General features: G+C 48.5%; 1 protein-coding gene across 2 annotated transcripts in view; it reads left to right on the top strand.

The window, feature by feature from the left end:
• Positions 1–14,608, top strand: part of ZDHHC5 (zinc finger DHHC-type containing 5) — a 155,575-nt gene that overhangs the window by 73,015 nt on the left and 67,952 nt on the right. For both annotated transcript variants that reach the window (XM_030186170.1, XM_030186178.1), the window contains exons 4-5: positions 13,833–13,990; positions 14,081–14,253. In XM_030186170.1, coding sequence (XP_030042030.1) covers positions 13,833–13,990; positions 14,081–14,253 — 331 coding nt within the window. The remainder of the gene's footprint in view (positions 1–13,832; positions 13,991–14,080; positions 14,254–14,608) is intronic.

Below are 14,608 nucleotides of genomic sequence, written 5' to 3'. Positions count from 1 at the left end.
GAAAAAGGCAGGCCCTTCAAAAAGCTGATCTGATGTGAGGGTGTGAAAGAGGGAAAGCAATATCATATGAGGCTGTACTTAAGCGCCAACATCACTGTGTATAAAACCTGTTTTCTGGTCTGGAATGATTAATTTCCAGAGCTAACTTGCAGTGGTTTTTCACACGTGCAGTGTGACCTTTAGCACCACTGGGCCAGGTAAAAGCTGTAGGACACTTTGAAATGATTTGTATTCCCTTCTTAGTATTGCAATCCATGAGTGACCTGAAAATGCCTGCCCCCACATTGAGAACTCAAAGAATTCAACATTTTTCACCCTGAATGTCAAGCCTGTGATTATATTGCATTTTAAATACAGAAATACTTGAAAGTGAACCACATCTAAAGCATTTTAATATATTCTAAAATGGAGCATAATAAAACAGGTCATAGACCAGCTAGAAGTGCTTAACCTGACAGCCCCAGATGTTGTTCCAGAATTACCGCATCAGCGGGATCGTGACATCACTAGGATACATGCTATGTGCTACTACCACCCACCCACAAGCTCTGAGTCAACAGCCATGTGGAGCAGCTATGGCTATAGTTTAAATATGGTGATTGTTCATTTATTATCTGTGTACACGCGTTAGTGATGATGCAGTAATCCTATAAGTGTAGTAGTTGTACTCCTGGGAATGATGAGTATCTGATGGCTGGTTATGGGAACAGAGGACTGGCAGTAGTATGCAGAAACAGGCGTTAAGACAAAGGACAGCTGTCTGATGGTAAATGTTTATCCATTTCTGTTTATCTATTATAATACAATTCAGTTGGTGTCCATCCAGGAGATGGCGAGGGTGGGGGAGCAGGGGCTTGCTTTCAATGGAGCAACAGTGAGGGCAATGAAGTTGGTCATATTGCTCTAAAGCACAGTGAGGGGCTTCAGCCTTAAAATAGTTCCAAGAGCCCTTGGTGCTGCACAGGCCACAGGAGGTAGTATCAGGAGATTTGGGGGGTATTTGAGAAGAAATGATAATTTGTGGACTGGAGGGAGAGGGAGGGGATTGGTTTGTGCAGTTAGGGCATTTACTGAAGGGAAGACTTGATGGGATCAGTGGGGAGAGGTTGAGAAGGGATCGATTATGTAAAAGGAGATTGGTGCCAGGGCTAGGTCTGTAAACTGGAGATAGGGGAGGGAATGGACATTTGAGGGGGAACAGACCTCCAGTGAAATTTTGATTTTAATAGTCTTCGGTGAAAGAATATCTAGAAAGCTTGTATTTTCTGAAATATTGTTACAATACAGAAACACTTTGCATGTTTCATCTTGTTCATTTTAAATTTAGCTTTTTATCTTCTGTAATGTTATAATCTGATTTATGGTTAGATAAGAGCAGTGTGTTAGAATCTACCAGTTTTCATGTGCAGATGTAGAAATAAAACAAAAGAAAAAGTTTTTCATTGGACTAGCATAATACATTTTTTGACTAACTTTCGAAGGCCAGAACCTTTTTTTCTCAGGTCATGACAGTATAAGCAAACAAGGGTGATAACCATCAAATTATCCCAATTGACTCTGTACCATGCATCTTGTTCCCTTCATATATCTGTGCTTGGTCTCTCAGCTATATGATAAGCCATATTGTAGAAACGTTTTACCATCATATCTGCGTTAGTTGAATGTTCTAATGCGTGCTTATTAGGTGTATCATTAGTATTATGCTAACATTGTATTATATCTCTAGTATTTGAATTCCAGTGCTGTTAAATGTGTATATTTTTGATACTGTTTCATGGTAGTTCTATTATTAGGTTTCAATTTATTGTCTTCGTTTACCTCATTTATTGTATTTATTCTTGGTTATTTTATTATTGTTATGCTGTTAACAAAATTGTAAGTTTTATGTTATACTGTGCCTGCTGTACACCACCTTGAGTGAATCCATAGGCACTCCGTATAAGAGGCTTGGGGAGGCTAAGCCTCCCCAGCCCAACCATGACCTTCTCCTGCTGCCCCCACAAGCGCAGGGCTCCTTACCTCCTGACTCAGCTCCCCGACCGGCAGCCCTCCTCCTCCCTGTTCCTTCCTCCCACCGCCCCCCCCCCCTCCGGTGTGTGTTTTACTTTCCGTGGCAGCGACGTCAGTGAGGAAGAAGGCACTGCTGGCTCACCTCCGGCTCCAGCTTCTCCCTTCCCTCTTCACACAGTGTCCCGCTTTCTGCGATGATGCATTTCCTGTTTCCGCGAGGGCAGGACATTGTGTGAAGAGGGAAGGGAGAAGCTGGAGGTGAGCCTGCAGTGCCGCCGCCTTTACTCACGTCGCTGCCATGGATAGTAGGGTTAAACGCTTGGGGGGCAGTAAGGAACGGAGAGGAAGGCTGTCGGGGAGCTGTGGGAGGGCAGGGAGAATTGTTGGACATGGAGGGGAGGGCAGGGGGAGAGAAGAGATTGCTGGACATGGAGGGGAGGGCAGGGGGCGAGAACAGATAGCTGGAGAGGAGGGGAGGGCAGGGGGAGAGAACAGATCGCTGGACATGGCGAGAAGGGGAGGGCAGGGGAGAGAAGAAATCGCAGGAGGAGAGAAGAGATCGCTGGAGAGAAGTACATAAGTACATAAGTAATGCCATACTGGGAAAAGACCAAGGGTCCATCGAGCCCAGCATCTTGTCCACGACAGCGGCCAATCCAGGCCAAGGGCACCTGGCAAGCTTCCCAAACGTACAAACATTCTATACATGTTATTCCTGGGATTTTAGATTTTTCCAAGTCCTTTTAGTAGCGGTTTATGGACTTGTCCTTTAGGAAACGGTCTAACCCCTTTTTAAACTCTGCTAAGCTAACCGCCTTCACCACATTTTCCGGCAATGAATTGCAGAGTTTAATTACACGTTGGGTGAAGAAAAATTTTCTCCGATTTGTTTTAAATTTACTACACTGTAGTTTAATCGCATGCCCCCTAGTCCTAGTATTTTTGGAAAGCGTGAACAGACGCTTCACATCCACCTGTTCCACTCCACTCATTTTATATACCTCTATCATGTCTCCCCTCAGCCGTCTCTTCTCCAAGCTGAATAGCCCTAGCCTCCTTAGTCTTTCTTCATAGGGAAGTTGTCCCATCCCCGCTATCATTTTAGTCGCCCTTCGCTGCACCTTTTCCAATTCTACTATATCTTTCTTGAGATGCGGCGACCAGAATTGAACACAATACTCAAGGTGCGGTCGCACCATGAAGCGATACAACGGCATTATAACATCCTCACACCTGTTTTCCATACCTTTCCTAATAATACCCAACATTCTATTTGCTTTCCGCCGCAGCAGCACACTGAGCAGAAGGTTTCAGTGTGTTATCGACGACGACACCCAGATCCCTTTCTTGGTCCGTAACTCCTAACGTGGAACCTTGCATGACGTAGCTATAATTCGGGTTCTTTTTTCCCACATGCATCACCTTGCACTTGCTCACATTAAACGTCATCTGCCATTTAGCCGCCCAGTCTCCCAGTCTCGTAAGGTCCTCTTGTAATTTTTCACAATCCTGTCGCGAGTTAACAGCTTTGAATAACTTTGTGTCATCAGCAAATTTAATTACCTCGCTAGTTACTCCCATCTCTAAATCATTTATAACTATATTAAAAAGCAGCGGTCCTAGCACAGACCCCTGAGGAACCCCACTAACTACCCTTCTCCATTGTGAATATTGCCCATTTAACCCCACTGTCTGTTTCCTATCCTTCAACCAGTTTTTAATCCACAATAGGACATTTCCTCCTATCCCATGACCCTCCAGTTTCCTCTGTAGCCTTTCATGAGGTACCTTGTCAAACGCCTTTTGAAAATCCAGATACACAATATCAACCGGCTCCCCTTTGTCCACATATTTGTTTACTCCTTCAAAGAATTGAAGTAAATTGGTCAGGCAAGATTTCACCACACAAAAGCCGTGCTGACTCGGTCTCAGTAATCCATGTTCTCGGATGTGCTCTGTAATTTTGTTTTTAATAGCCTCACCGGTCTATAATTTCCCGGATCTCCCCTGGAGCCTTTTTAAAAAATGGGCGTTACATTGGCCACCCTCCAATCTTCCGGTACCACGCTCGATTTTAAGGATAAGTTGCATATCACTAGCAGTAGCTCCGCAAGCTCATTTTTCAGTTCTATCAGTACTCTAGGATGAATACCATCCGGTCCAGGAGATTTGCTACTCTTCAGTTTGCCGAACTGCCCCATTACGTCCTCCAGGTTTACCGTGAAGTCAGTAAGTTTCTCCGACTCGTCCGCTTGAAATACCATTTCCGACACCGGTATCCCACCCAAATCTTCCTCGGTGAAGACCGAAGCAAAGAATTCATTCAGTCTCTCCGCTACGTCTTTGTCTTCCTTGATCGCCCCTTTTACCCCTCGGTCATCCAGCAGCCCAACCGATTCTTTTGCTGGCTTCCTGCTTTTAATATACCGAAAAAAAATTTTTACTATGTTTTTTTGCCTCTAATGCTATCTTTTTTTCGTAATCCCTCTTGGCCTTCTTTATCTGCGCCTTGCATTTGCTTTGACACTCCTTATGCTGCTTCTTGTTATTTTCAGACGGTTCCTTCTTCCATTTTCTGAAGGCGTTTCTTTTAGCCCTAATAGCTTCCTTCACCTCACTTTTCAACCAGGCCGGCTGCCTTTTGGAGTTCCGTCTTTCTTTTCTAATTTGCAGAATATGTATGGCCTGGGCCTCCAGGATGGTATTTTTGAACAGCGTCCACGCCTGTTGTACAGTTTTTACTCTCTCAGTTGCCCCCCTAAGTTTTTTTTTTTACCGTTCTTCTCATTTTATCATAGTCTCCTTTTTTAAAGTTAAACGCTAACGTATTTGACTTTCTGTGTACAGTTACTTCAAGGTCGATATCCAGAGATCGCTGGAGAGGAGGGCAGGGGAGAGAGGAGAATTGCTGGCCATGGATGGATGGCGAGGTGGACAGGGAGAGAGGAGAATTGCTGGCCATGGATGGATGGCGGGGAGGGCAGGGGAGAGAGGAGAATAGCTGGCCATGTATGGATGGCGGGGAGGGCAGGGGAGAATGGAGAGTTGCTGGACATGAATGGATGGGAGGGGAGGGCAGGGGAGAGAGGAGAATTGCTAGACATGGATGGATGAAAGGGGGCAGGGGAGAGAGAAAATTTGCAGGATATGGGTGGATGGAGGAGAGGGCAGGGGAGAATGGAGAGTTCCTGGACATGGATGGAGGGGAGCGGAGGGCAGGGGAGAGAGAAGAATTGCTGGACATGGATGGATGGAGGGAGAGGGCAGGGGAGAATGGAGAGTTGTTGGTCATGGATGGAGGGGAGGGAAGTCAGGAAGGAGATGCACATGGATGGAGGGGAGGGAAGGGAGGAGAAATGCTGGACATGGATGGAGTGGAGGGCAGGGAAGAGAGTAGAAATGCTGGTCATGGATTGAGGGGAGGGAAAACAGAGGAAGTAGATGCACATGGATGGGGGGGGAGGGCAGTGAGGAGAAATGCTGGATATGGATGGAGGGAAAATTGCTGAATTTAAGGGCTGGATTGGAACACTTTGAGGGCAGATGTTGAAACTGGAGAAAGGATAGGGACAGGGCTACAGATGGTAGACAGGACACAGAAGGATGGTGGACATGGTGAGAGAAAAAATATCAAATGGAAAGAAGACACTGCATAAAAAAGAAGACACTGGGACCAAAGCTAATAGAAAAACTAAATGCTCAGACAGCAAAGGTAGAAAACATTTTTTTATTCAGAATTTATTAATTGGAATACGTCGGCTTTTGGAAATGTGCATCTGTGATATTTTGTATGCAAGGTTCAACTTTTCTAGTATTGCATGCTGAATCTGACTTCTTGAGGTAACTTTCCAGTTCAGTATTTTGCCTTCATATCTGTTGTCATGTGTTTTTCATGTGTGATCAAGATGCAGTATTCTGCTAGCGTGTAGTATTTGCAGCCCTTTTTGTTTTTCTTTTGTTTTTTTGTTTCACTAGGTTGTGTACTGGTGTTTTAGAGCCCGGTGTAATTATAGTGCTGCCTTTCCACGCATAAGGTTGTAGCTCGTCCTGTCCTTGGAATTAGTGCTGTTATGGTTTGGTAAGGTTATGAGTGTTTTTGCACAAGTTTGTGTATAGTGTTTTGCAGTGGAGAGATTGTATGTTGGCCTTACTGAGGTGGCACCAAAACATCAGAAAGGGCCTAAATCATGACACACTACCTCTTGAAGGATCTACATATGGTCGTTAATAAAGGAACTCATTGTGAACCCTAGCCACCCTAAAAGGGTGTTTTGTGGCTCTACATGAGAATTGTGATATTATGATCCCTTGTTTCAAATTGTTGACGGTCTGCATTTTCCGTATGGGTGGTATGTTGGTGTATTAGGGTCTGCCCAGTGTAATATTTATGGTACAGTAAGGTTCTGAGTGTGTTTTTGCACAAAGTTGTGCGTAGTGTTTTGCAGTTGAGCGATTTGTGGTTAGTATATGCTTTGAAGAACCACTTTATTCTTTGACATATGATACATATCTAAATTTAATAAAAGGTATTAATTGTGGCTATTTTATTTTTACTTATTTTTTTTCTGTGTGTTGTCAGACAATTATGGATGTAAGCTCTGCCCCTGGCCCTGCCCCTAACCCCACCCCCTTTAGCCTCCCCGAACAGTTGGGCCACCGACCGCCTATGGGTGAATCTCTTCATAAAGGCGGTTAATAAATCCCAATAAATAAATAAATAAATAAATATTCATCCTGGAGTAGTGGCTGTAGGTCTCCTATGATTTTGTTTGTTTTTTTAAATCAGTATTTCTCACTCTGGATATTCCTACATTCACCAGTCCTGGCCTGATGACCACCAAATATGAAAGAAAAATTAATGAAAAGCCACCTCTCAAGAGAAACTCAAAAAGAAGAGAATGGCACAAGTCTCTGCAAAATACCATGCTGCAAATTGTGCTAGTATATACCATAGGACTGCATAGTTCTCCTCATTTTGGAAAAATATTTAACATAAGGGGATCCTCAAATGTAGTTAGTATACATTATTCTCCGAGGACAAGCAGGCTGCTTGTTCTCACTGATGGGTGACGTCCACGGAACCCCCTCCAATCGGAATCGTTTGCTAGCCCTCGTGCGCCCATGCGCACCGTGCATGCGCGACCGTCTTCCCGCCCGAACCGGCTCGTGTTCGTCAGTCTTCTTTTGTCCGCGCTCGGGATGGTCGTGTTTTGCCGCCGTTTCGTGCCCCTCAGAAGACCTCGCTCGTCTTTCGCGGTTTTTCTACTTTTTTTCTCTGTGTTTGTTAAAAAAAAAAAGAGGATTCCCCTTTTTTCCCGTATTTCTAGCTTTTTCCCAGCGTAAGTATCCTTTCGCTTTCGGGAGCGACCTTGTTGGCCGCCCCTACGGGTTTTTCTCCCTTTTTTTTTTCGGTGTCTATTGTCATCATCGCAAATTTTTATTTCGCCGGCGCGATTTTTCCGCCCATGTCATCGAAGCCTTCCAGCGGCTTCAAGAAGTGCGACCGGATAATCTCGCTCACTGATAGCGCGCTTCGTGCCTTCAGTGTCTGGGGGCTGGGCATTGCCCGCAGGCCTGTAGTCTTTGTGCTGTTTTGCAAAAGAGGACTCAGGTAGCGAGATTAGCCCAGTGGAATGTTCTGTTCTCCGGCGCTTCGACGGCAACAGCATCTCGGGATTCGTATAGTGCATCGGCGTCGACAGCACCGAAGTCTTCGGGGAGTGCGTCGACGGCATCAAGGCGTATTCCTCCTGCATCGACGGTACCGAGATTTCGGAAGAGTGCGTTGGCGTCGGTGGTACCGGGACCCCCACTGGTGCTGATGTCGGACGGTGGTGCTTCGTCTGGAGTGCAGGTGAGGGCTGTCCATTCCCCTGCTGGTGGCGGTGAGCCTTCGGGTAGGTTTCCTCCTGCCCTGAGGGCTCCTGGGGTACAGCCCCCCCGGGATCGACCTTCTTCGGCCCCGGCCCCGAGGAAGCGACGTCTGGATTTAACGTCCTCCTCATCGGTACCGGGGAGCTCCGGTGATGTGCTTCGCTCGAAGAAGTCGAATAAGCATCGTCACCGGTCACCTTCCCAACTTGGTACCGGGAGCTCTGGGTCGCCGAGGGAGTCGGCACCCAGCAGGCATCGGCACCGGGAGGACCGCTCACCCTCCATCCAGGAGGTGTCGGTGCGCTCTACCCCGGACAGCCCGGTACCGCCTCCTCGCCTGGAACAGATTTGGACCTTGACGCCTGCACCGGCTTCTCAGTCTTTTTCCACAGCCGCTCTGCACGAGAGTCTCCGGGGCCGTTCTTCCAGAGATCCTGGAAGAGCTGTTATGCCCTTCTCCGGTACCGGGGGTGCTTGCGCCACCGGTGCCGTCGAGTGAGGCGACGGCTGGCCCTTTGCCCGGGGTGAGGTCCCCGGTACGTACCGGCTCTGGCTGCCTCCCAGGTGGACTCCCCGACAACGTCGGGGGAGGGAGCTTCGCCGCTGCCGGCCAGGGGGTCCACCTCTCGACGCTCCCACCGTGGCCGTGTTTCCACGGAGTCGGAACGGGCGCGGCTTCAGATGCAGGTTCATGAACTTGTGTCTGATACCGATGATGAGGCCTCGTGGGAGGCGGAGGAGGACATCGGATATTTCTCTGATGAGGAGTCTGATGGCCTTCCTTCTGACCCCACTCCCTCCCCTGAAAGGCAGCTTTCTCCTCCCGAGAGTCTGTCTTTCTCGGCCTTTGTCCGGGAGATGTCTACGGCCATCCCCTTCCTGGTGGTCGTGGAGGATGAGCCAAGGGCTGAGATGTTTGAGCTCTTGGACTATCCTTCTCCACCTCAGGAAGCGTCCACAGTACCCATGCATCATGTCCTAAAAAAGACATTGCTGGCGAACTGGACCAAGCCACTGACTAATCCCCGCATTCCCAAGAAGATCGAATCCCAGTATCGGATCCATGGGGACCCAGAGCTGATGCGCACTCAGTTGCCTCACGACTCTGGTGTGGTGGATCTGGCCCTGAAGAAGGCTAAGAGTTCTAGGGAGCATGCTTCGGCGCCCCCGGGCAAAAACCCCAGAACCTTAGACTCCTTTGGGAGGAAGGCCTATCATTCTTCCATGCTCGTGGCCAAGATTCAATCATACCAGCTCTACACGAGCATCCATATGCGGAACAATGTGCGGCAGCTGGCGGACTTGGTAGACAAGCTCCCTTCTGAGCAAGCCAAGCCGTTTCAGGAGGTGGTCAGGCAGCTGAAGGCATGTAGGAAATTCCTGGCCAGAGGAGTATTTGATACCTTTGATGTTGCGTCTAGGGCCGCTACTCAAGGTGTGGTGATGCGCAGACTCTCATGACTGCGTGCCTCCGACCTGGAGAATAGGATCCAGCAGCGGATTACGGACTCCCCTTGCCGAGCGGATAACATTTTTGGGGAAAAGGTCGAACAGGTGGTAGAACAGCTCCACCAGCGGGATAACGCTTTCGACAAATTTATTCCCGCCGGCAGCCTTCAGCATCTACTTCATCAGGTAGACGTTTTATATGGGGGAAGGAGGGCTGCTCCCTACTCTTCTGGTAAGCGTAGGTACAATCCTCCTTCTCGACAGCCTGCGGCCCAGGCTAAGCCCCAGCGCGCTCGCTCTCGTCAGCAGCGTGCGCCTCAGCAAGGCCCCACAGCACCCCAGCAAAAGCAGGGGGCGAGCTTTTGACTGGTTCCAGCAGAGCATAGCCGAGATCAAAGTGTCCATGCCGGACGACCTGCCGGTCGGGGGGAGGTTGAAAGTTTTTCACCAAAGGTGGCCTCTTATAACCTCCGACCGTTGGGTTCTTCAAATAGTCCAGCAAGGATACGCCCTCAGTTTGGCCTCCATGCCTCCAAATTGCCCACCGGGAGCTCAGTCTTTCAGCTTCCAGCACAAGCAGGTACTTGCAGAGGAACTCTCCGCCCTTCTCAGCGCCAATGCGGTCGAGCCCGTGCCACCAGGGCAAGAGGGGCTGGGATTCTATTCCAGGTACTTCCTTGTGGAAAAGAAAACAGGGAGGATGCGTCCCATCCTAGACCTAAGGGCCCTGAACAAATATCTGGTCAAGGAAAAGTTCAGGATGCTTTCCCTGGGCACCCTTCTTCCCATGATTCAGGAAAAAGATTGGCTATGCTCTCTGGACTTAAAGGATGCTTACACGCATATTCCGATACTGCCAGCTCACAGGCAGTATCTTCGATTCCGTCTGGGAACATGTCACTTCCAGTACTGTGTGCTACCCTTTGGGCTCGCCTCTGCACCCAGGGTGTTCACGAAGTGCCTGGCTGTGGTAGCAGCAGCGCTCCACAGGCTTGGAGTGCACGTGTTCCCCTATCTCGACGATTGGCTGGTGAAGAACACATCCAAGGCATGAGCTCTACAGTCCATGCAGATGACTATTCGACTCCTGGAGTTACTGGGGTTTGTGATAAATTATCCAAAGTCCCATCTTCTCCCAGTACAGAGACTCGAATTCATAGGAGCTCTGCTGGATTCTCGGACGGCTCGTGCCTATCTTCCCGAGACAAGGGCCAACAATCTGTTGTCCCTCGTCTCCCGGGTGCGAGCGTCCCAGCAGATCACAGCTCGGCAGATGTTGAGATTGCTAGGCCACATGGCCTCCACAGTTCATGTGACTCCCGTGGCTCGTCTTCGCATGCAATCTGCTCAATGGACCCTAGCTTCCCAGTGGTTTCAGGCTGCTGGGGATCTAGAGGACGTGATCCACCTGTCCACGAGTTTTCTCGAATCCCTGCACTGGTGGACGATTTGGTCCAATTTGACTCTGGGACGCCCTTTCCAAATTCCTCAGCCGCAAAAAGTGCTGACTACGGATGCGTCTCTCCTGGGGTGGGGAGCTCATGTCGATGGGCTTCACACCCAGGGAAGCTGGTCCCTCCAGGAACAAGGTCTACAGATCAATCTCCTGGAGTTACGAGCGGTCTGGAATGCTCTGAAGGCTTTCAGAGATCGGCTGTCCCACCAAATTATCCAAATTCAGACAGACAACCAGGTTGCCATGTATTACATCAACAAGCAGGGGGGCACCGGATCTCGCCCCCTGTGTCAGGAAGCCGTCAGCATGTGGCTGTGGGCTCGCCGTCACGGCATGTTTCTCCAAGCCACATATCTGGCAGGCGTAAACAACAGTCTGGCCGACAGGTTGAGCAGGATTATGCAACCTCACGAGTGGTCGCTCAACTCCAGAGTAGTGCGCCAGATCTTCCAAGTGTGGGGCACCCCCTTGGTAGATCTCTTCGCATCTCAAGCCAACCACAAGGTCCCTCAGTTCTGTTCCAGACTTCAGGCCCACGGCCGACTGGCATCGGATGCCTTCCTCCTTGATTGGGGGGAAGGCCTGCTGTATGATTATCCTCCCATACCTCTGGTGGGGAAGACTTTGTTGAAACTCAAGCAAGACCGAGGCACCATGATTCTGATTGCTCCTTTTTGGCCGCGTCAGATCTGGTTCCCTCTTCTTCTGGAGTTGTCCTCCGAAGAACCGTGGAGATTGGAGTGTTTTCCGACCCTCATCACCCAGAACGAAGGGGCGCTTCTGCATCCCAACCTCCAGTCTCTGGCTCTCACGGCCTGGATGTTGAGAGCGTAGACTTTGCTTCTTTGGGTCTGTCGGAGGGTGTCTCCCATGTCTTGCTTGCTTCCAGGAAAGATTCCACTAAGAGGAGTTACTTCTTTTTATGGAGGAGGTTTGTCGTCTGGTGTGACAGCAAGGCCTTAGAGCCTCGCTCTTGTCCTACACAGACCCTGCTTGACTACCTTCTGCACTTGTCCGAGTCTGGTCTCAAGACCAACTCTGTAAGGGTTCACCTTAGCGCAATCGGTGCATACCATTACCGTGTGGAAGGTAAGCCGATCTCAGGACAGCCTTTAGTTGTTCGCTTTATGAGAGGTTTGCTTTTGTCAAAGCCCCCCATCAAACCTCCTACAGTGTCATGGGATCTCAATGTCGTTCTCACCCAGCTGATGAAACCTCCTTTTGAGCCACTGAATTCCTGCCATCTGAAGTACTTGACCTGGAAGGTCATTTTCTTGGTGGCAGTAACTTCAGCTCGTAGAGTCAGTGAGCTTCAGGCCCTGGTAGCCCATGCTCCTTACACCAAATTTCATCATAATAGAGTAGTCCTCCGCACTCACCCTAAGTTCTTGCCGAAGGTTGTGTCGGAGTTCCATCTGAACCAGTCAATTGTCTTGCCAACATTCTTTCCCCGTCCGCATTCCTGCCCTGCTGAACGTCAGCTGCACACATTGGACTGCAAAAGAGCATTGGCCTTCTATCTGGAGCGGACACAGCCCAACAGACAGTCCGCCCAAATGTTTGTTTCTTTTGATCCCAACAGGAGGGGAGTGGCTATGGGGAAACTCACCTTATCAAATTGGCTAGCAGACTGCATTTCCTTCACTTACGCCCAGGCTGGGCTGGCTCTTGAGGGTCATGTCACGGCTCACAATGTTAGAGCCATGGCAGCGTCAGTGGCCCACTTGAAGTCAGCCACTATTGAAGAGATCTGCAAGGCTGCGACGTGGTCATCTGTCCACACATTCACATCTCATTACTGCCTGCAGCAGGATACCCGACGCGACAGTCGGTTTGGGCAGTCGGTGCTTCAGAATCTGTTTGGGGTTTAGAATCCAACTCCACCCCCCTAGGCCCATTTTTTATTCTGTTCCAGGCTACACTCTCAGTTAGTTGGATAAGTTGTTAGGTCAATCTCAGTTATGTCCTCGCTGTTGCGAGGCCCAATTGACCATGTTTGTTGTTTTGAGTGAGCCTGGGGGCTAGGGATACCCCATCAGTGAGAACAAGCAACCTGCTTGTCCTCGGAGAAAGCGAATGCTATATACCTGTAGAAGGTATTCTCCGAGGACAGCAGGCTGATTGTTCTCACAAACTCGCCCGCCTCCCCTTTGGAGTTGTGTCTTCCCTTGTCTTTGTCTTGCTACATACGGGACTGACGAACACGAGCCGGTTTGGGCGGGAAGACGGTCGCGCATGCGCGGTGCGCATGGGCGCGCGAGGGCTAGCAAACGTCTTTGCTAGTGAAGATTCCGATTGGAGGGGGTTCCGTGGACGTCACCCATCAGTGAGAACAATCAGCCTGCTGTCCTCGGAGAATACCTTCTACAGGTATGTAGCATTCGCTTTCAATGCAAAAAATGTGACAGAGGGGTCAGATTGTAAAAACAAGAATTGGCTCACACAGGCACCACATTGGATGTCACAAAGCAAACGAAGATGAGCATTTTTGGGGACAAGAGCAGTATATCAGCGACCTTATGATCAGAATACCAAGAGGAAAATTTAAAACTATCCAGGGACCTAAGATGTTTGAAGTTAAGACAAAAAAAAAAAAAAACTTCATACCAACAAGACAGGAAACCCAGATCTCTGTTAAATCCTATCACATTATAAACCATAACATTCTATTGCTTTGTCATCTTCTGATCACCCATCCATCTTTCCCTGTTTCCAACTCACCACCACCACTGCCTTTCCCCCTGAGATTGTCATTGAAAAGCGTTTGTTTCACTTATATATTGTAATCTTTTGCTCATACTGTTCTGACCTGAGGAAAAAGGTTCTGGCCTTCAAAAGTTAGTCACAAAAATAAATTATGTTAGTCCAATAAAAAGGTATCTCTTTTTGTTTTGTTTTTATTTCTATTCATTAACTTTTGAAGTGGACTGACATGGCAACCACATTATTTTATCCAGTTTGTTAATGGTAAGTTTCAACAGAGCTCAAGAAATTACCGCAGCTTCAATGTCTTAACTTTTTTTTTCTGGGGGGGGGCCCTTAGCTGAGGAAGATGAGGATAAAGAGGATGATTTCCGGGCCCCACTTTACAAGACAGTGGAAATCAAAGGAATCCAGGTGCGCATGAAGTGGTGTTCCACCTGTCGCTTCTACCGACCCCCTAGATGCTCCCACTGCAGCGTCTGTGACAATTGTGTGGAGGTAAGAGTGCAGCAGGCTGGACTTTCACTCCCACCCCCTCCCCCTATTCTGGCCTTCTGGTGCCTCATCATTCCCTTTTTTTCTTGGCAGGAGTTTGACCATCACTGTCCCTGGGTGAATAATTGCATTGGACGTAGGAATTATCGGTACTTCTTCCTGTTCCTGGTCTCTCTCACTACACACATCATTGGGGTCTTCGGCTTTGGTTTGCTGTATGTCCTCTACCATGTTGAAGAACTGTCTAAGGCCCACACTGCTGTGACGTATCCTTTCTCAATGCTGTCACTCGGAACCAGGAGGAAAGGATGGCAGGGTCTGAGTAAATGAGTAATATATTAATAGACAACAGGTAAACGCTGACTGACCTATGTAGTCTGCCCAGATTGAAACATTCTCTCAAACCACTTGATTGAGCTTATAAATTCTCATTATCTAAACTAAAACCAGCTCCCTCCCCCATGTCTCCCATCCAGCTTCAGTCCTGCTCATACCACCACGCTTCACAACTGTCCTGCATATTTCTTTCTTTAATATATTCTACCTTTTTCAATCTTTTGCAGATCTTAGTGTTGTCTTCAGATGAGCACCGCTATTTATTTATTTATTAGGGTTTATTTA

This window comes from Microcaecilia unicolor, chromosome 1 (genome assembly GCF_901765095.1).
Source record: "Microcaecilia unicolor chromosome 1, aMicUni1.1, whole genome shotgun sequence".
Classification (NCBI taxonomy): Eukaryota; Metazoa; Chordata; class Amphibia; order Gymnophiona; family Siphonopidae; genus Microcaecilia; species Microcaecilia unicolor.
Note: the sequence above shows the minus strand (reverse complement) of the source record. Positions and strands in the feature narration are given on the sequence as shown.